Here is a 21447-nt window from a genome sequence, read left to right as displayed (position 1 = left end):
ATATATATATATATATATATATATATATATCTATATGAAAGCACAAACATAGATGTACGCTCTAATGAAGCATAATCACTGCTTCGTCACCATAGCCAACAAACGCGCAGTTTATTTATATTTCACAGCGGCACAAAAACACGAACGGATAAAAACCGCATTCAGAACTGTTTACATCTATTATTCAACAAACATAGCGCAGTATGACGCGAGCGCATACGTAAAAAATTACTACTCACTTTGACATCGAACGATGCTTGTGTTGCATAAGCTTTTGCAGTTTGCTGAAAAGAGCACGAAAGAAAAAAATATTATTTTTCACTCAATTTTCGTTGGAGATCGATTGTTTTCAAGTGTGTGAATCGAAAAGTTCGTCCGATTTTTCAGCTCATGAGTAGAAATGATCATACAAAAATGACAGAAAAACGATCGTTCTTATCAAATTGTTAGGTAATTATCAATCGATTGATGTGAGCACCCTTTAGAACTGCGAAAATAAGAATACTCTTGAAATCTATAGTCGCAAAATTACAACTTTTGCCATAACTATTCAACAAAACGATAGCTTTCTTGCATACAGTTCACACTTTAATTTTTAAATAAGTTAAAAACACGCAAAAATTAGGTAATTATTCACATTTTTGGCAACTGTTCCGCCAATTTCCGAAATGATCTTCTTAAACATTCTCCAAATTCGTTCCGTTGCACACCGTTCGTATCAAAAAAATCTCTTTGGATGCACTTGCAGTAACAATGAATTACGAAATGTCGGTCGTTTGCTTTCAATAAAGAACAAAGCGAAAATATTTTACACAACTTTGCAATACTTCTAATCGACTGACACTGCTGAGCCGCTGACTGAACAATTTTCGAATCTATACTTGACATTTTGCACAGGCAACGATCTTCGAAAATGTGCTTATTTTTAGAATAGGTGAAACAAATGGTTTCATTGAAACGACACTTGAACTGCGCGAAAATTTAAATGAAAATAAATTTGCTGCGGAAAATGAAAATATGCATGGTCGGATGTAAATGGCCGTTATTTCGTCGAAAAATTGAAATCGCAGATTTGAATTGGATATTTGTGCTCCGGAATTATATGTTCTCGAATGTTTTGTGAGAAATTACATTTTTCAAGATAGAAAACGCCTTTTTTAACTGTACCTTGTACATTGTACACACTTGTGTTGAGTTCATTACTCATAGACGTATTTCGAAAGCCAAGCACAATTTGGTTTAATTACACTTTTTTCAACTATGCGGGATTTTGTTCAATTTCATACGTTAACAACACCACACTGATTCAATTGCTGCGACTATGCACGTCAATGTAAAAAACATTAAATAAAACAAGTAAAATCAGGTGGAACAATTTTGAAGGTGTCAATTGGACCTGCCATGGACCTGATGTACAAAAGCCGAAATGAACTTCAGAATCATTCAATGAGCGCCGATAAAAATTACAAGATAATGGATAGATTGATCTCACAGCGTCGCAAACTTTTTTTTGAGTTGAGACGATTTCCATTTTACAAACTTCTTCTACTGAAAGGAAGGGTAGAGTAGCTAACTGCAATTCATTTTAGATGAATATGTATATATCATACATGTGTTTTGTATTCGAAAATTGAATAATGAAAATCAATTCTTAGACAGTGCAAATGCACACGGTAAATGGAATGCACATGTAATTTAATATCATCAATAACCAAAACAATTGGCATGAATAAATTCGAAAATAGCATCTATGGAAGCCTAAAAATTGATGAATTTGTCGAAAATAACCTTATGTTTATCGTTTTATATCAGCTATTTTACCAAGTAGGTGATTGGATCAAAAATCGCACCATATCGGTGTTGTATTGGGTCTATTTCGTGGTTCATGTTCCAAATTTGACATAGAAACACATAAACTGCAGAATAGTACCGAAAATCAATCATTAAAAAAATTCGGCAAATCATGAATTTCGGACGAGTTGCATAGCAGTCTGATTCAATTTTTTTATCTATACATTTTTTTGGCAATTCTATTGTTTTGGTTTTTTTTTTGTGTTGAAGAAAATGGGTGAAAAACAACCAGCAAATATCGTCCCCGTAATTGACGTCGACGACAGCGAAAACGATGACTACATTCTCGTCAACGATGTCAACGATTACACGAATGACGATGAAAAGAAAAAACTATCGCCGAGACAACCATCACTAAAATCTGTTTGGGAGAATTTGTCGAACTTTCCGAAAAATACGAATTGAAATTAGATAAAACAGTGAACACAAACGAACTGAAAGGAAAAATATCATTTTGTAATTATCTTGACGAACAAGCCGAAGAATGCATGTTTCACGGCGGCGACAGAATTGAAGAATTATTGAAAAACATAAAGATTCATTTCACCAAGAAAAGTGATTCAATCGATACTGTACAAATTAGTGTGGAAGCCACTTTTATAAGAAACTATTACTTTGAACGGGGTGTAATCAAAACAAATGTTATATTGAAAAATCAAAGAATTGATGTACGATCGATTTGCACCGGATGTAACTCGTTCATTACGATAAATCCAATCCAGTTAGTGGATCGTGTTACGGGCAAAACCGATGTTAAAACCGTACATGGGCGCCATTTTTCAGAGAGTTGCTTATTCAAACGACCAAACGATGTTCGTGAATTCACAGATCTAAATCGTACGGCTGATATACAAATTGCAGGCGGCATAGCAGCATACGAAAAACATTATCGATCATTTCAGGATGCTTCAGGAGGAGAACGAACCAAATCGGTTTTGTTCGTCCTTCTATAGTGGATAATATCAAAATGTGGTAAACGCCGGAGGAGAGTTCTATTTCCATGTGCTTTATTGAGTCGAGTTCGAATGAGACTGAGTGGATGCGCATGGCATTGCGACTAATTAGGCTAATGCCGCAATTAGTCGCAATGTGAGCGCATGTATAGTCGGAGAGAACATGCATATGTGTATGATAAATACATAGGTGCATGCGCTCTCCGGCTATATTCCTTCCACCCGAAAAAGTTCAGAATTACATGAAAAAAACTTAACCTATATGTAATCTATATATATAATATAAATTATATTCATTTTTTTTGTATTTTCTAGTGTTTTTGTTTGATTTCTGAACTAATTACTATTTTTCTTTAGCTAATTTTTCAATCATCTTCGAGGTTACTCCAACCCATGTGTTTACATTGAACATCTTTTTGTATAAATAATTACAAAATCCAAACCGGCAAAACAAACATTTAATGTCATTCCGATAATAACGGCATTGCTTGCAATTTTTGTGATTCAAGTGAATGCTCACCCAAATCAAATCGTTCCGTTCAAATTGAATAAATTTGACACCTCGCCGGGTTTGTTTTTCGAACAAATTTCGCATGCAAAGTTCAGTTACACCAATTGGAACTCGATTGTTTATGTAAACATGAAATCATTTCTCAACGAAGCATCGATGATGGAAAGAAGTTTACATGATTTAGAAAACGTATGCAATCAAAAACTGGCGGGGCAAAGCTCATGCAAATCTCTTTGTCAACTAATTGAAAATCGTATCAACGACATCAATGAACGAAATGAGTTAATAGTATCGTTTAAGCATCATCGAGCAGAAAGAGCGTTACTTGACATTGTTGGAAACATTGCTGGCGATTTATTTGGAGTTTTAGACTCTCGATTCGGACGAGAATACGTTCTCGATATGTCAAGATTGGAATCAAATGACGAACATTTGCTCACTTTTTTGAAAAACCACACTTCTGTTTTAAATTCCACTATGAATATAATCAAAAAAGATGAGCGGGAAATCATAAATCAGAGAGAAAGCATAATAAATCTAGCGGGTTTGGTACGTGTTCAAACCAATGACCAGCAAGCAGTTTTGCATTTTCATACTATGTCTGTGTATCTTTTACAAATGATCTCTGATTATGAGCATCAACAAGATAGCATGTTGGACATACTTACTGGCGCTAGAAAAAATCATATCGATCATCATCTAATAACTCCTGCTCAAGTAAAGGGTCAATTAAATATAATGAGTGAATATTTATCAGACCAACAGGCACCTCCGGATGGAACCGATTTCTACAAATTGGCAACCATCACTCCGTTTGTCACAAATAAGACACTATTTTTTCGAATTGCCATTCCATTGATAAGCGACGAAAGGTTTCAATTGTATCATATGTATGAAACGCCATTTGTATACAATGACGAAACTCTGAAAATAAATGCTAAATTCGAAGTCATTATCGCGTCATTAAATCGGCAAAAATATCAATTGATTAGAAACAAGCATGAACTGAAATGCAAAAAACAGTCAGATGACATGGTCATCTGCTTCGAGCCCCGCAAGTGGCTAACCAGCCAATTCAAATCTTGTGTGTGGTCTCTCTTTAATCATGAAGCCAACTCGAATTGCGAGTTATCCAAGGTAAATTTGCGTTACCAATGGTTAGAACTCGAAGAGCCGAACAATTGGTTATTTTTCTGTAAGTATGTGGAAAAGTTCATATCTATTTGCGGCGATAGTGTAAATCACCACAGCGCTATTGGCTCTGGAACCCTAAAATTGAACGACAATTGCGTACTTCGGGGTGATAATTTTGAATTAATGCCCCAAAAGAGTTTAGAGCGCGCGCCACATGATTTCATTATTCCGAATTTCCAATTCAATCTCACTTCGTACGAGCCATTCATTTCAAACGGAACAACGAATTTGATCGAATTTGCCAAAACTAATTTGACTAAACTACAAAATCAGTTAAAATTCATCGAAAATCAATCTAAATTAAAGGAAAAAATCGACATTCATGACATTCATAACTATTCAGTAAACTATTTCACTCTGTTCATCGTTGTATGCTTGATATTCTACGTTGTAAATTTCATCAGGGGTAATAGACGAATCAGATTACCACGTGCAATTTCGATGCCAAATCTATCTGAAGATTTGACTCGCCGTTTAGAGCACCGCCAGTCACGCTAAAGGTGGCCCGGAGAATGTCTATTGACATAATTTTGAATTAACTGGAATCGAACAATAATGAAATCGCACGAAATAATGAATCATAAGCAAGAAATAATTATTATTTAGTTATAAGTGCAACAATAACCTGAATAGAATTCGGAGAATTTAAATAAGTCAGCTAAGCAATTTATTGTATATAGTCTTTAAGTGCATGAATAAAATCGTCAGTCTTTAATCAACCATCGACTACAATTCACCTGTCTTTTAATGACAACTTCTATCACACAGAACTTAGTCAACAGCAATTAAAAGGATTATTGTTGTTGTTATTGAAATGATACATGAGTAAATAATGTGTAAAAATGTGGTTTCGGTTTCTTCGACCAATTCCAGTAGCAGTAAATTTACCCCTGTCTCTGATATTAACTTTCCCATTTCTTCGTTATTCGTAATTACATACAGTTTTGTCTGTTTTCTTAAATATATCAAACTGTGTTTGTTTAATGGTGGTTCAAAAATATGCGTTTTTTCATTTGTATTATATTCTGTTGATATGAAATTTACATTTGCGTCATTATTATTTTCTCCTTTAAACGTATGGTTTTCTATTATTGTGGAACAATTTTGTTTCAAGAATAAAATTGTTGATCGGTCAAATTGATATATTTCGGTATGATTCGAGCAAATTTCAAACACTTTCAATGTGTCTCTCAATTTCAAATGGAGTACATTTTCTGATATCCTGATTATATAATTTGAATTGGGAATGTATTTTAGATTACAATTTTCAGTAAATTCATTTAATGTTTCGTTTATAATGGATTCCAAACATATACTACTTTTTGTTCTATTTGTATTGTGTCGCATGACCAAATTTATATTACTTATTCGTTTTATTTCGGACCTGGTAGTCACATAACAGTCGTTTTGGTATTTTAACAACACGAATTCATTTTCTAAATCTAAAATCATGGTTTTTTCATTTTTTGAGATCGGAATTGGTATTATTGCGTAAATTTTATAACTTGATTTTGTCAATAATGGTATTCTAACGTTTATTTTTAAAATTGAGTCCTCCATAGATGCGGTTAATGTTGAAAATTCAATATTTTGCAATATGTTGAATCACAATTTGGATGTACAGTTATGTTCTTGGCTCTATTGAAAATTGACAGAAATATAGAAATATCCGCATCAATGGTCTCTCTATCGATGACTTCAAAAAGATCTGCATTGTCTTTGTTCAGTATTATTGACTTTACGTTTGATAATAATCTGTCGTGTCTGCTTATATCGAGTATGCAACTGTTTAAGACATATTTCAATTCTCTGTGATCAAATTTTTTATTACTTTGCGTTCCAATTGTTTTTTGACTGTTTTCATCTAATTCTATTTCATTTTTGACCATACGTAAAGTATTTAATCTTAATTCATTTAATAATTCCATACAGAAAGTGCCCTCATTATGACAATGTGGTTCTATTGCGGTTGTCTGTTCTTTTATATGCTGTGTAATTTTGTAAATTTCGGAAAGGTTATAGTTGTATTTAAGATCATAGTATTCGTGTCCCACATACGCTTCTCCTATCTCAAAGAAATCCAATGCGTTATCTACTGTTTCATTTTTCCATTCTAATGCTCCGCACAATATCAAAATTGGCATGAGCAAAACAGTCATTCGGATCATTGTTTCCTCTAAAACGATTGAGTAAAATTTTAAATTAATATTAATAGTATAATTTTTAAATAAATGCCGTTAACGTAATACTTTGTGCTCTGTGCAGAATTCGTTAAAACTAATTATAAAGGTGTGAAAAAGAAAAAGAAATGGCAAATAAATTTAAAAGTAAGAGTAAAATGTATAGTGATATTAGCTAAACAAATCGAGCAAATCCTCTTCAGTTGGTTCAATTACTGGAAAAACCTCTGGTGGTGGGTTTGCGTGCGTGGCTTTAGAGATTTTTATGTGGTCTTTATTCACTTTTATTGGTTTATTTTTCTTCATTATTGTCACATAGTTTTCCTGAACTTCAATCACTCTGAATGGACCTTCATAAACATTATCAAATTTATTCGATTTATTGAAATTTTTCATCAAAATCAAGTCTCCAACGTGTACATCGATTGGATTTGTGTTTCGATCATAATTTCTTTTGTTCGTTATTTTCCGCTTCGTCAATTTTTCCTTCGCCATTTCTATGGCCTGTTTGATTTTTGCTCGGACTTCTCCGGCTAAATCATCATAATTGAACGGTCCACGGTATCTCGAAATCGAAGTTGGTATTTGAATAGTGAATCCATGCGCCAGCTCATGTGGCGTGAATCCCGTTGTCGAGTGTACGGTGTTATTGTAAACAAAGGTCCCATATTTCAATTGTTTGTCCCAGAGTACATCGTTTTCTTCGGAATACGCCCTCAGATACGCATTTAAAGTACGATGTTGTCTCTCTACTATGTTCGAAGATGGATGATACGGCGTGCTGAAGGTTCTTTTTATTGATAAAAGTGAATTCACCTTCTTCAAAACTTTAGCATGAAAACCCTTCGCGTTATCTGACGATAATATTGATGGAAAATTGTATCGTAGTATAACATGTTCCAATAGGCATTCTGCCGTTACTTGTGCCGTACAATCTTTAGTTGGTATTGCCACTAGAAATTTTGTGAGGTCACACGTGGCAGTGAAAATGTACTTATTACCCCCTTCTGTTTCTGGTAATGGGCCAACAAAGTCCATGTATGTATGATCGAATAATGAATTTCCAGTTGATGTTATTTGCATCGGTGTTCGCGTGTTTGTCGATGTTTTTGTTTTTCGCATATTTCGCATGCTGAGACGTAGTCTTTTATGTCCTGTAACATATTCGGCCAAGTATAAAATTGCTTCATTGTTTTATACATTCTTTCGCTTCCAACATGGCCGCCGATTAAAGAGTTATGATATTGCTTCAAAATTTCCTTCCTATCAGCTTCATCCTCGACCGTTATTACACTAAGATTGAAAATTGTTACTGATAATTCTATTTTGTCGAAATATTCCTCTAAAACTGTCCTGAATATCATTTTCTCTTTTGGTGTTCTCAGTTCTACATTGATTGCGATTCGTTCACATTGCGTTGTATGTGTCACTGTTCTGATGAATTTAAAACATACTCTTAGTTTTTCTATCAAAGCTTTTTCATTTCCGGAAATATTGAGTTTTTTAAAGAAAAAACGTTCGTCGACTTCTTGCCATTGCAGTTTTAACGTTAAATCCTCGAATTTTCCCGTTATCCGCTTGAACATTTCGCTTTCAGCAGAGCTCACCAAATAGAAACATGCGTCAAAATCTGCAGTCGAAAAGGTTATTCCATTTTCAAAATTGATATTGGCAACATTCACAGTACTTCCCATATCTTCTTGTTCCATTACTGCCAGCATTGATTTCAAATTGTTTTCTTCCAGAATCTCATCTATGGATTTTGCCTCTTCCAGTGAAATCCTGGATAACGCATCGGCTACTACGTTCTGTCTACCTGGTTTATGTATCACTTTGAAATTGTAGCTCATTAATTTCAATCTTTGTCTAAAAAGTCTCGAATTTACATCCTGAATGGAAAAAAGGAAACATAATGGTTTATGATCAGTTACGACGATGAAATATTGTCCGTAAATCCATATCTTGAGCATACACCTCGTATAAGAACCAAATTTTCTTGTGGCGCCATCTAGATGGCTTGCGTGGCGCAATGTATTTTAAATTGTTAGCTAAGTTTTTTCAGCTTAGTACAGAACCATTTTTGGCAAAGATACAAAAGCATGCTCGAGGTATGCGTAAATCCAATGATTGAATTCTTTAATCGATTCCACGATGGCTAAAAGTTCGCGCTCGATTACACTGAATCTTCTTTGTGTGTCTGTTAGCGTTTTGCTGAAAAAACTAACTGGTCGATCATCAGGTGGATCACCCTGGGAAATGACACCTGAGATCGAAACGTCGCTCGCGTCCGTTGTTACGTAGAATAGTTTTTGAAAATCCGGAAATTTTAGCGTCACATCGCTTGCCAGAATGTGTTTCAATTTCTCAAACGCTTCATTGCAGTTTGGCGTCCAGATAATTTTCATACCATTCTTCGTAAGCATTGTTATCGGTTTTGCTATTTGGGCATAATCCTGAACGTATTTTCGGTAATAACCACACATCCCCAAGAAGCTCTGTATTGCCTTCAGTGTCTTTGGAATTGGGTAATTTACTATTGCTGCAACATTTCTCGGATTCGGTGACATTCCATGCTCCGAAACAATGTGACCTAAATATTCAAACTTCCTAACGTAAAACTTACACTTCGATATTTTCAACTGGAATGAAAATTTCCTCAACCTTTCCAAGACCTCTCTCAAAAGTTTATCATGTTCCTCCTGCGTTGGTGCGTATATCAGTACATCATCCAAATAGACATAAATTCCATGTCCAATTAGGTCACTCAAAATAATGTTGATTGTGTATTGCCAGGTCTGAGCTGATGTTCCCAGTCCCATCGGCATTCTACACCATCTGTATTGATATTTTCCAGCTGTGAAGGCGGTTAAATCTCTTGAATTCACGTCCATAACGATTTGGTAATACGCGCCCTTAATATCCAATGTAGTGAAAATTTTTGCTCCATGCAAACTGTTCAGAATGTCGTCAATTAGAGGGATAGGAAAATGATTGATTTCAGTAACTGCGTTCAGCTTTTTGTGATCACACACTAATCTTGGTTCGATTGCGTCGCTGTCTTCTCGCTTTTTGGGTACTAAAAAGCATGGGGAATTATATGGACTTTGGCATTTTTCAATTATGCCCTGTCTCTCTAAATCTGCAATCATTTTATCCAATGTTTCCCTCATTTTTAGCGGAATTCTAAACTGTTTCCTTTTATTTGGGCTTGTTCCCGGCAACAATTTGATTTTATGTTGTGTGACATTCGTGGAACTTAAGGTATCACCATCGATGTAAAATTGAAATTGATACTCGTTGCATAATTGAGCCACCATCTGTTTTTCTTGAATTGTGCAGTGCTTCAAATTTAGTTTTATAAAAATGTTTCTCGCTCTTTTGCTGGTAAACAATTCTGGACAAAAATCTCTTGCGGAAAAATCATTCGTTTCATTCATAACATTCATTCGATCAGCACTCCTAAAAGTATGTAGCCTATTAGCTACGTGGAAAACCTTCTTCGGGATTACTAGCCCTCCGGTTCCATAGAAGACATTATTGTCTTCGAGAATTTGATAAATTCTCTTTTCTCTTTCGCATTCATCAAAACATTCCAACTTCTCACTTTCATTTACATTCATACATTCATTCATCTGATTCATATTGATACTAGATATTTCGGCGCCGATATTGTTAATGTAATTTACGGGTTCTTCTTCCATGACCCTTACATTATATAGAGGCTGATTAGTCGCATTTTCGACCTTACTTTTATTCTCACACTCTTTTTTATCCGTTAAAACTTCAGAATGAGGCTCGTTCGAAACACAATTCTCGATAGGTGGAATCAGATGTAGTTGATAAATTAATTTTTTATTCGCAATATCAATCATCGCTCGGTACTGATATAAAAAGTCAAATCCAAGGTAGCCGTCTGCACTGCCCGCGTATTTCTCATCAACCAGGTGAAGAGCAATGCCCATTGAATTGTCCCCGAAATTGGCAACACCGTGTGCAATGCCCTCCGATTTTGTTGTCCGTGCCCGTAACACCATACATATTGATACGATGATTTTGAATAAATGTGTTCATTTTGATTAACCTAACTGAAATTATTGTAAGGGATGCACCCGTGTCTATTAATAACTTAACTGCTCTATTTGTAATACTTATGTTCAAAATGGCGAATGCTGCTCCACCTTCTATAATAATGTTTTGAATTATCGGAGTAGCCGATTTGATCGAACAAATTTGTAACGCCTGTAGGCCCGATAATACTGATTCATTGTTCTTTTCTCTTCGGAAATGTGCGTTCAAAATTTCAGTATTTTCTTCACGACGGTAGGATGAGCTATGTTGGGCGTCACAACCCATCCGAACTAGTTTTCCGCTGAATTGTTGTTACCCCGAAAATTGTTTGCAACATTTGGCATTTGTGGAAATTGCGCGTTGTTCAATGCGTATGCACCCATCTGGTGTTGATTATTTCCATTATTTTGCTGTGGATTTTGATCATGATAGAAATTTTGTGGATAATTATTCGATTGTTGGCTAAAATTATTTTGATTTTGGCCATTTTGATTTTGACCATTTTGACGATTGTTGTTGTTGTTGTATCCGCCGCCATTATTGTTGTAATTATTCCGGCCATTTCCATTGCGATTCCCATTTCCGCCGTTGTTGTTGTTGTTGTTGTTGTTGTTTCGTCGATTGTTATTTCCATTGTTGCGGTTATTATTGCCATTCCGATTATTATTTTGACCATTTTGATTTTGACTGTTACGGTTTTGTCCATTGTTATTTTGATTATTTTGTGAATTCACTCCTATCGCGCCCAAAATATTTACTATTCGAGCGATATCGTCGCCCCCTTCTGGCTTTTTTCTGCAATTATCAAAAATATGGCCGGTTTTTTTACAAAGCCTACAATACATGTCTTCAGCCTTGATTTGTGAGCTGTCCGCGACTTCAGATTCAATTTCCATTGCTTCACGTATTGCTTCGTTGATGTCTCGCGTCGCTCTGTTCATGATGATATTTTTTATCTTTGAATCTGATATGCCCTTCTTGAATGATTTCGCAGCTCCCTTCGAAATTTCCAATCGCATTTCATCATTGTTGTACAATGCGCTTCTGTTCTGCACCAACTTTCTAGCACGTTCATCATTAGTGTTAATATTATTTGTGTGTGTGTGTTGAAAATGATCTTACATCTCACGGTTGCAAGATCTTTTTTACCATCCAAAAATGAAATCAATACATTCATCAACAAAGGTACGTTCAGGATAATACATGTGAATTTTAGTTGACAATTTTGTCGAAAAATGTGAGGCAAAGCATGGACGATTCAAAAATGAACATTTATTGAAGCTTGATGTACTACGTCATGTTCTTTTTCTGACAGACCTCCATTCAAAGAACTATGGGATCAATGGCAACGACGATCTCTTCATCGTCGATTTTCAAATTCACGACAAAAAGACAGCCTCTGGCGTGAATAGGTTGGCGAAAAATAAGAAATTTCTCGATTTCGTCGATTCATGCAATTTGTTGAATAACATTAACAAGGCTGATTCCGAAATATCTACCCTGAAGATTGTTCTGAAAGAACGTGGTATAGAAAAACAGCCAAGCGAAAAATATACTCGTTACCTTGAACAAATAAAAAAAAAAGTGGAATTAATTCGAGGTGAATCAAATGTGGATGCGCATGGCATTGCGATTAATTAGGCTAATGCCGCAATTAGTCGCAATGTGAGCGCATGTATAGTCGGAGAGTACATGCATATGTGTATGATAAATACATAGGTGCATGCGCTCTCCGGCTATACTTCCTTGAAATGAAGGACGGACGGACGGACGGACGGACGGACGAACAAATTTTGTCCATTTGACATACCAGTTTTTTAGTTTATTTGAAACAATCTATTGGTAGTTTGTCGTTTCACCCAAGATCGCTTAATAAACGAAGAAAAACGACACGCAGCACTCTAGGCGAGGGACACTCAAAACAGTCATCGTACATATATTGAGCGGGCACTATCGATGCGTTCATTTGTGTGAGTGCGATTGTGTAAACAACAATGTTCGTGTTCAATATGTGTACGATGACAGCTTCGAGCATTCTACGCGTAGAGGCGTCTCGGCGTCTTACGTCAAATCTTTCCCATGTATTTGTATACGAAGAAAGCGACCTTGTTTCACCAAAAGAATTGTCATGGTTCACTAATTCTGTTTTCTATGTGAACGAACCACCCACACGCATATAATCTTGTATTGAATAGTATTCAATGAATACATATAAAATACGAAGTATGAAATTGTGGAGCGCCGTCCATAAATGACGGAAAAATTCACTACTAATTGTTGGGACTTTGCAACATTCCACAATATGTCGAAATCACTTTATGGTTACTTACAGCCAATTTTGCCGTCATTTATGGACGACGCTCTACAATTTTTCAAAATCTGACAATGAATGGGTAAAGAGAACCACCGTGGTGTATCAAACTCCATTGAACATACAATCTAAGTCGTTAAATGTTCAGTTTTTAAGATTTTTTCTTATTTGCTTTTACATTTTTCTGCCAAAGAATTAGCTGAATAATAATAAATGATGTCATGACAATCATAGTACTAAAGTTTTTGGATTTTCAATAAGTTAATTTTTTTTAAATTGGCAAACAAACAAACGCGCATAAGTACGTGATATTTTGTTACTTTGAGGATCAAACCACATTCGAATGAATATTTATTAGCTTCAAGAGAAATTTACTTCAATATGTTGCAGTAATGACAATGATAAATACTTGATAATAAATTAGTGCATGAAATAAATAAATATCTTAAATTCAGGCATCAAATTCAAATAAATTAATTGAACAAAGGAAATGTTCCTCTTGTTCGTCCCGATTAACCGATTCTTGTGTGTGTGTATTTTGTGAATTTAAAAAAAAAGGCTACAAATAGAGAAGAGCGCCATTAATTCATCGCTAATGAAATAATGTATAGATTATTATCTAATTTATTTGCGACCCTGTGCATAGGGCGATGAATCGGACGTTTGCAAGTAGTAAACGCCACGAGCAGTTTTCGGCACCGGATCACCCATTTGAATGCCATTCTCCTTTTTACACGTGCCAGCCCGATACGACTCATATGAATTACATGGATAACCAGTGAAGACATTCTTTTTAAATATGGAAGCGGCAAAAAACTGATGGGATCGACCATGACTGCATGCCTCTGTTTTATAAGGAAAAATAAGATATAAACGCCCCATCAACATTGAAAGTGAATTTCTGGCAATATTCCACGTCTAAACACATAAACAAAGGCACACACACACACGTTAACACACCTAAGAGCTCTTTGTAAATTCCTTCGCAGCCCGGCTGAGATGCTCGACCGCCATTAGGATAAAAATCACTGACAAAGAAATAAAAGATACCAAAAATAAAGAAAATGAAATAGCAAATATAATTGCAGACAAAAATCTATCTGAAATGATTAAAAAACATTTCTTCAGATAATGCGATTAGACTTACACGTGACCCAGTGGTTTTGCATAGCCCAAAAGACCACCACATGAATGAATAATATCCACGAATTCAGCGTCCGATTTATCCAGCGAACTATCATTGTCTGACGTATCTTCGAACATAGGCTTTGCCGGATCCAATCCTAATTGAATTTAAACAGAATCATTTTTTTTATAAAGATCTGTATCTTTCTCTCGCTTGTCAGTTCTTAACTTTCAAAGGCTCTTTTGCTCATTTCGTGTGTTTTAATGCTGTTTGTTTATGCTAGTGCTTTGGTATGGTGCTGATAAAGATGACGATGGTGTGGTAGATGTTGCTGTTTGTTGTTCTTATTCCGGTTTGCGGATGAGTTTATGTGAGACTTTATTTTCGTTGTTATGGTTCGTTTCATAGATGTTAGAACTTACCAGTAATTCGTGGTATCTTCCCGGTTTTTGTGTACATTCCAGCATATCCAACCTATGTTTATGTGTGTAATGTGTGAAAAAGAGAATGTGTTAGCACCTGTCTTCTTGGCATGCTTTAGGTTTATAAAATGAGCACATTTTTGTGGAAATTTTGCCCGTACCAAGAGGTACGGTATGAGTAATTTCACTTAGCTGTATGGGCTCCAAGGCTGTGACCAATCAAATGAAATGTATTGATATCAGCGCCTTTTACCGTGCACATGAAGTCGATCATTTCAGCTATGTAGCTGCCAACATCTCGTGTTTGGCGGGCAGGAGTGAAGTAAAAATTATTCTTTGCTAGATCACTCCAATCGACGCCTTGATCAGTGTCCGAAACAGTATCAGTAGCATCAGCAGCAGCCAAAAACCATCAAAATGAAAAACAAACATACAAGCACATTCCCCATTAATTGTTATCGTCGAAATATGACATTTTCGGATCAAAACACAGCGACAGAGTGACGCTTTCTATGTGCTGGCAGAAAAAGTGTAACAAAAATAATCACAAACACACACATACCAACACTCACCGATTACATTGCAGTCTCTGGTTTTTAAATAATTATCCTTGATATCCTGTACCGTGTCACTGCTTGTGCTCGACTTCCAACCATGTACCACAACGTATGTTGGCAAATCTTTGTTGAATGCTGCCGTAAAATCTTCAACATTACGCCGTTTCCGTCTGTCCATTTTCATCGTTTTTGGTTCGCGTGATTGCCTGTATTATTTTGCTTCGATTCTCAATTTACTAATTTATTTCCTAAATTCTATTTTTGTTCGTTCGCGATTTTTTTGCTTGCTCAGTTGCTTAGCATTTCTTTTTTGCAACATTTTGCTTTCGTTTCTGGATTTTCTTTAACTCTCACACTAAGTTACTTACACAAACAAACACACACTCACCAGCAAACACCACCGGGAACCACTATTGGTGCATGTTTACTTTACTGAATTATGATAAAATCGAGGTGATATTCGTCAAGGAATAGCATTTTTTTTGCGGCAACCTAAGCATTTTCGATTTTTTTTTTGCTATATTCCCTTCCGCATTAATTACACACAACAGCTAACAAATCAAAATGCCTCCAGTGCAATGAATACGCGCAAACTGAACGGGTCAAGTTAAATTAAACGGTGTGCGAACAATTGATATTGATGACAGTTCACCAAGTGTGCGCCAGGGGTACTAAAACCCGTCGTATTTGAATAAAACCCAGTCGATGTTAAAGAGCGTAGGGTTTCTCAAGAGTTTTCGTTTTTGAATATTGTGTTGATATGAGTAAATTGAGTACTTAATGAATCATACGATGGGAGCCAGCGTTAAATCGTCATGAGACAGTCATTGGTTTTTTATACAGGGTTAGGCTGACCAGTAAACATCCCATACTGTTACACGCTGATTTTCAAATGTCCATGCGCGTTCGAAAGGGCATCCCTCAAAACCCCCAAAAACAAAATATTACGATCCCATATTCATATTTGGGGTAGTTATGGGGGTATGTTTATTTTGGGGCTGAAAATCGTGGTTTTTACATGTCAATGCACTTTTTTCATACTAGAAATGGTTTGGGAATAGTAGTTTGTTGATATGAAATGAATTGTCAAATAATCGCATCTATTCTATGGTCAATTCTTTGGTCAACACAAGACTACTTCAGCTGATTTAAAAGTGGTTTTAGGGATATTAGTGGGAATCAAAACATAAGATGTGTGCAGTATGTGTGGAAAAGTTCGTTCTACGGAGGTAAAACTTTTTATTTGAACTAGTGATGAGAGAGAGAATGTAGACAGTATCCCGTGTGGAATTTTTTTTGACTCGATTAATTTGGGACATTCAGTGAATATTTGACTGACTCAAAGTGATTGTCTCGAATAAAATAAGCAACTGTAGTTAATTTTAATCACAAATCACTCTCAGTCAAAATGTCCCAAATCAGCCGACTGACTGAAAAAATAACTAAACGTGATTATCTCCATACAGAACAGTTGATTTCAATCAACTTAGCCAGTTTAAGTTGTATACCACTACATACAGCTACATACAACTGAGTGATTGTTAGTCATTTTATTTGCACGCGGGATTACATTATTGTAATCGCTATCCTTTCCTCTTATGTGTCACTATAAAATTTAAAGTCAGTCATTAAATCATTCTTATACCAAAAACTCGTACATTTCTCTACGTTCAATTTGCTAACTCTAACAAAATATACTCTATAGATACGTTGGTTTAAAATTGTACAGAATATGCTCAATTTAGGAAAGGCAATAAATGCTTTAGTGCTAGCTGCATGGTCCTAGCGAACATTATATTTTTTTTAAAAATGTCTGATTCCATCATGTGTCAGTAAAGTAAATATGAGCTACATCAGCATTGGCTAGTACTAGCGAATACAGACAAGGAGCAAGTGATAGTGTGAGAGAGCAAAGAAATGGTTTTGATATAATTTCAATTTGGTGCTAAATACTCACTGCGTATACAGTTCAAAACGAACGGCATCTCTGGTATTTTTATCACGGCCCCGCGATGATCCTTTTTCTTCGATCAGATACGCGACTTGTGGAACACCATTACCATCGGGAATATACATCCAAGTAACTCCATAGTCTTTATCTTCGTTCGTATAGTTTGATGCTTGGCCATTCGTACCGCCTGGTTCTGGTTGGGCATTCGCTATTGGCTCTGCGATACTTACTCCCATCACCGCTATTGGTGCATATGCCAGCAAAAATAGATTTTTTTAGTCGAATCGAAGCAGCGAACGAATGAACAGAAGAAAATCGAAAGAAAAAGAATTAAAGAGCAAAACAGCAATAAAAACTAAGCAACCGAAGTGTAGTTCTTCGGATGTACACTTTATTAAGATTTGAATGGTCCGAAATATAGGTTTTTTTTCTTTACCTTCCATTAGTACGAGCATTAACAAGCACGATAGTTTTAATGATTGAATGTTTGTGTCAATCATTTTTATTTATAACGCACTGCTCTCTCTCTCTCTCTCACTCTCTCTCACGACCTGCGTTAGATCTATGTGAACGGTGCACTACACTCAATGAAATTCTTCTTTTAATGGTCTTATCGCACTTGTGTTTTTTCTGTCTTTTCACACGCCAAAATGACAAAATATGATTATTAAAGATCAGCGACGATAGAATATCTTCGAATTCAAAGCTCTCGTTCTTTTGCTGTCGTTGTTACCACCGTTAGTTGCCTCTCACTCTAAACTGTTGGAGCTTTTTCAATGCGGAAGGCTGAAACTGATGCATTGAATGAAATGCAATTTAATATCCATTCAATGCGGTCATTTATGAAGCACCAATAATATTTCGTGCACCCACCACTCTCTATATCTCATTCAAAATACACTGACTACTCTTCTTCCAGCCCAATCCAACTTGAGTGTGAATCAAAGAAAAACTTATTTGTTTGTTCAAATTGAAAATGGTTCCAAATGTGTTTTTCCGGGTTCACACCGAAATGAACAAATAAAAACACATATAAATCCAATCGGCAAGCGAAAGCTAATAACACAATAATAAATAAATAAAAATGAAACACAGAATGAACACAGGAAATGTAAAGAAATGGCTAGCGGCTCGCGTTTGACTATATGTAATGCAGAACTTTGGCCAAATAAATTTTAAAAACGTAAACAATTAGCCGCACGCGCTCGAACCATTTCTACTGATATTTTTGCCCATTTCAAAGCCATGCATTTTATTTATATAGAAAATTCGTTTAGCATTCATGCACAAGTGATAGCGGTAACACAACAAATTGGATACAAAAGCAGGAATAAAAAATATAATGCAACATTGTATATATGGCAAAAATGCAGCCCGTGCCAATCAATCATGCTGGAATGCAATAAAAAGCAACGATAGCCAAAACAATATCACACACAATTTTGTATGCATATATAATGGGGTCAAAATTAACACCAAAACCAGAAACAAATTAGTGCAGTTGTGACCGACCCGAAGAACAAACAAAAAATATTTGTGTGTGCTACAATAGATATGCGGCCAGAATATCCGGAAAAACGGCTATTGTTTGCTTTCATTCCAATCAATTTAAGTTATAGGTGTTTCATTCAATTACTTGATAAGCATACTTATACTTAACCCAACAAAGTCATTTCATTAGGATACGAAACACCGATGAAAATAGTGCATCGAATTAAGTACAAAAAACATGAGCGTACTATAGAATAGTACGTAAAGTCGTACTTTTGAAAACTAATTTTAACACCTTAGCGAAAGAACAGAACCGAAAAAATAGCCATAACGTTCGAGATATGGCCTGCAAACATATTCAATGGGCTTGTTAAGTTCTCTCTGTTACCAATTATAGTTGGCCACACACATAGTGTAAATCGGCCAGTAAAAGAGATATTAAAAAAAAGAATTGCATTACAGGCACCGAATTGATAGGTTTTGTTATGCGATAAATTTATCAGCATATGAATACGCAACGCATATGAATCAGCAGCTGACGTTAGTGATTGCTGCTCATTTCAGTATATAACACGCTCTGTTCCCACCATAATAAAAATGTTCCGTTCTATTTGTAGGATTACTAGGAAGATGAGCCTGCAACTTGTCTACGATTCCAATCTGGAATCTGAGCACTTCCAAAGAAATTCCAATGAATCAAATATCAATTCGCAAGCAATTGATTCACAAACTAACGACATGGACTATGAGACAGATATTGATGATGATGCACATCAAGATCCCAATGTCGCAGTCCGACATGGACTACGAAACAAATGTGGAAGACTTAGATGCTAGTGACATTCCCAATTTTAGAGCCACATCACACGATGCACAGACAGAATTCGAAAGTGACGAGGCAGATGCGGACAGCGTGGCGAGTCTTTATAATATATTTATCAATGTATTTGAAATGGTAAATAAAATGTCTTACATCCGTAAGAGGAACTTTTCCACACTGCCAAACACTCATTATGTTCAAATCTTACCAAACTTTTTGAAACCTCTTTACCTTTTACTTTACTTTAACCTTCAAACCGTAAAATGTATTTTCTAACGTTGTTCGTGAAATCGGTGAATGAGTGCCCATAATAATGCATTTTAAATGGGAAATGTCAGTTTTTTCTTAAATTTTTATTTCTAAATGTAAATATTTCAGTATTTATTGATCGGAAAAGTATGAAAATGTGATGAAAGTCATAAAAAATCGAAATATGAAAGACAACAGCAAGTTTTTTGGAATTTTTTCAATACATCGGAGATTGCAATGTTGATCTCTTCACAAAAATGAAGGCAAAAACATATACATACCAATTCCACTATGGCCGATTTTGACATCGAAAATTGAGATTTTGAACGGAAGCAGTGTTGTATACTCCTTTAAATAAATTTCGGTCTTTTTGAAATATGAACAAATGTAAACCAGACTTCCTTACACTGAACGCAGCGAACTCAGCAATGTAGCGAGCTCTGTAATGTGAGAGCTGTCAAAAAAAATTCTGCAAGTGAATTTGCCAATTTATTAGGACTGATTCACACTGATTTCTCTGTTTTTCGCTATAATCGTTTGATGTCAAATGGACCGAAATATATTTTAAGGAGTAAACAAAGATAAAATTTAGATAGATCTTTATCTTTACTGATTTAGGTCACTCAGATTGGTCATCTATCTTGATATCTTATCTGAATACTTCTTTCGTTATCTATCTCGAATTTTTTAGATAATTTCAAAGATAATTCGATTTTCCAATAGGTGTCTCTTTTTCGGACAATATGACAATCCATCCATATTTTCGGACAATTTCACTCATATTGTCTCATTTTGTGGCCAACTTCATGCTAATTTACCTCCAAGTGCCAAATATACAGTGGTATGTATAATAGTTGTAAGGTTGGCCAAAAAATAAGACAATATGAGTGAAGTTGTCCAAAAATATGGATGGATTGATATATTGGCTGAAAATTGGACAAGGGTTATCCAATAGTGCTGTCTGTGTAGAAAAATATCAAAGATAACTAAAAAATAAATAGTCTTACCTCCGTAAGACGAACTTTTCCGCACCGTTTTCATAGCGTTCAGCTTTTATTCAGATTTTGCCTAGGAAATTTATAAGAATTTTCAGAAAAAAAACAACAGTACGTTCATGTTTTTTATGGAAAATTGTATTATGATTCCGAAAATCTTGATTCTAGATCTGTATTCTTTGAAGTTTCACACAAGTCTTCGATTTCGTAGTAAAATCCATCCTCTTCCAACTCGGGAAAATCCACATTGTTGAGAATAAATGAGACTTTAGAGGCGCTATCACATTCGCTATCAGAATCACTTTTCAATACCGATTGGATACGAAAAAAGGGAGGTTAGCGGGTGCTAGGTTGTTCCTGGGCCCCTATTATTTTGATGAAATAAATCGAGTGGGAGTGATAAAATCCACCTGGGAGCCTATTTTGGGTACCTCCCGAACAAAAGTTCGATTTTTTGAAGGTTTTTCATAGGCTAGGTATTCTAGGGTACATCTAAGGTGGCTGAAAATTTAATGGTTTCCAAGTCTAACGAAGCACAAACGTTTGGTACTTGCAGAATTTCATTTCCTATTCTGGTATTTGAGATCTGGATTACAATACTTTTACTCACGACATGGGCGTGCGAAAAAGTAATAATTGGAAAAAAATATCTTATCTTTTATTGGATAGATAAGATAATATCTCATCTTCAACTAAATTATTTTTATGATTTTTCACAAATATCTTATCTTTATCTAAATAAATTTCAAGTCCTTTTGTACAACACTG

The 21447-nt window shown here is 35.5% G+C and overlaps 3 protein-coding genes across 3 annotated transcripts in view; all 3 read right to left on the bottom strand.

Moving 5' to 3' along the window:
* Positions 1–870, bottom strand: part of LOC129572542 (pyruvate dehydrogenase E1 component subunit alpha, mitochondrial-like) — a 13298-nt gene extending 12428 nt beyond the window's left edge. The window contains exons 1-2 of the mRNA XM_055452514.1: positions 638–870; positions 240–284 (exon numbers count right to left, since the gene is read on the bottom strand). Of these exons, the coding sequence (XP_055308489.1) occupies positions 240–284; positions 638–685 (93 nt within the window). The 5' untranslated portion in view covers positions 686–870. The remainder of the gene's footprint in view (positions 1–239; positions 285–637) is intronic.
* A 5990-nt stretch (positions 871–6860) lies between these two features.
* On the bottom strand, positions 6861–9859 carry LOC129572548 (uncharacterized). Its single transcript, XM_055452524.1, has 4 exons — positions 8915–9859; positions 8206–8578; positions 7691–7843; positions 6861–7642 (listed from the first exon to the last, which is right to left on the bottom strand). The coding sequence occupies exons 1-4, from the start codon at positions 9857–9859 to the stop codon at positions 6861–6863; spliced, it is 2253 nt and encodes a 750-aa protein (XP_055308499.1).
* Positions 9860–13372: 3513 nt separating this feature from the next.
* On the bottom strand, positions 13373–18208 carry LOC129572544 (lipase member H-like). The gene is made up of 8 exons (XM_055452516.1): positions 17561–18208; positions 17131–17365; positions 15189–15379; positions 14810–14976; positions 14617–14668; positions 14216–14351; positions 14029–14096; positions 13373–13913 (listed from the first exon to the last, which is right to left on the bottom strand). The coding sequence occupies exons 1-8, from the start codon at positions 17622–17624 to the stop codon at positions 13693–13695; spliced, it is 1134 nt and encodes a 377-aa protein (XP_055308491.1). The 5' UTR covers positions 17625–18208; the 3' UTR covers positions 13373–13692.
* Between the last annotated feature and the right edge of the window lie 3239 nt (positions 18209–21447).

Source organism: Sitodiplosis mosellana, unplaced genomic scaffold (assembly GCF_009176505.1).
Source record: "Sitodiplosis mosellana isolate CC-2019 unplaced genomic scaffold, AAFC_SMos_1.0 Smas_scaffold_5189, whole genome shotgun sequence".
Lineage (NCBI taxonomy): Eukaryota > Metazoa > Arthropoda > Insecta > Diptera > Cecidomyiidae > Sitodiplosis > Sitodiplosis mosellana.
The sequence above is the reverse complement of the archived record's forward strand: the minus strand, read 5'-3'. Positions and strand labels throughout refer to the sequence as shown.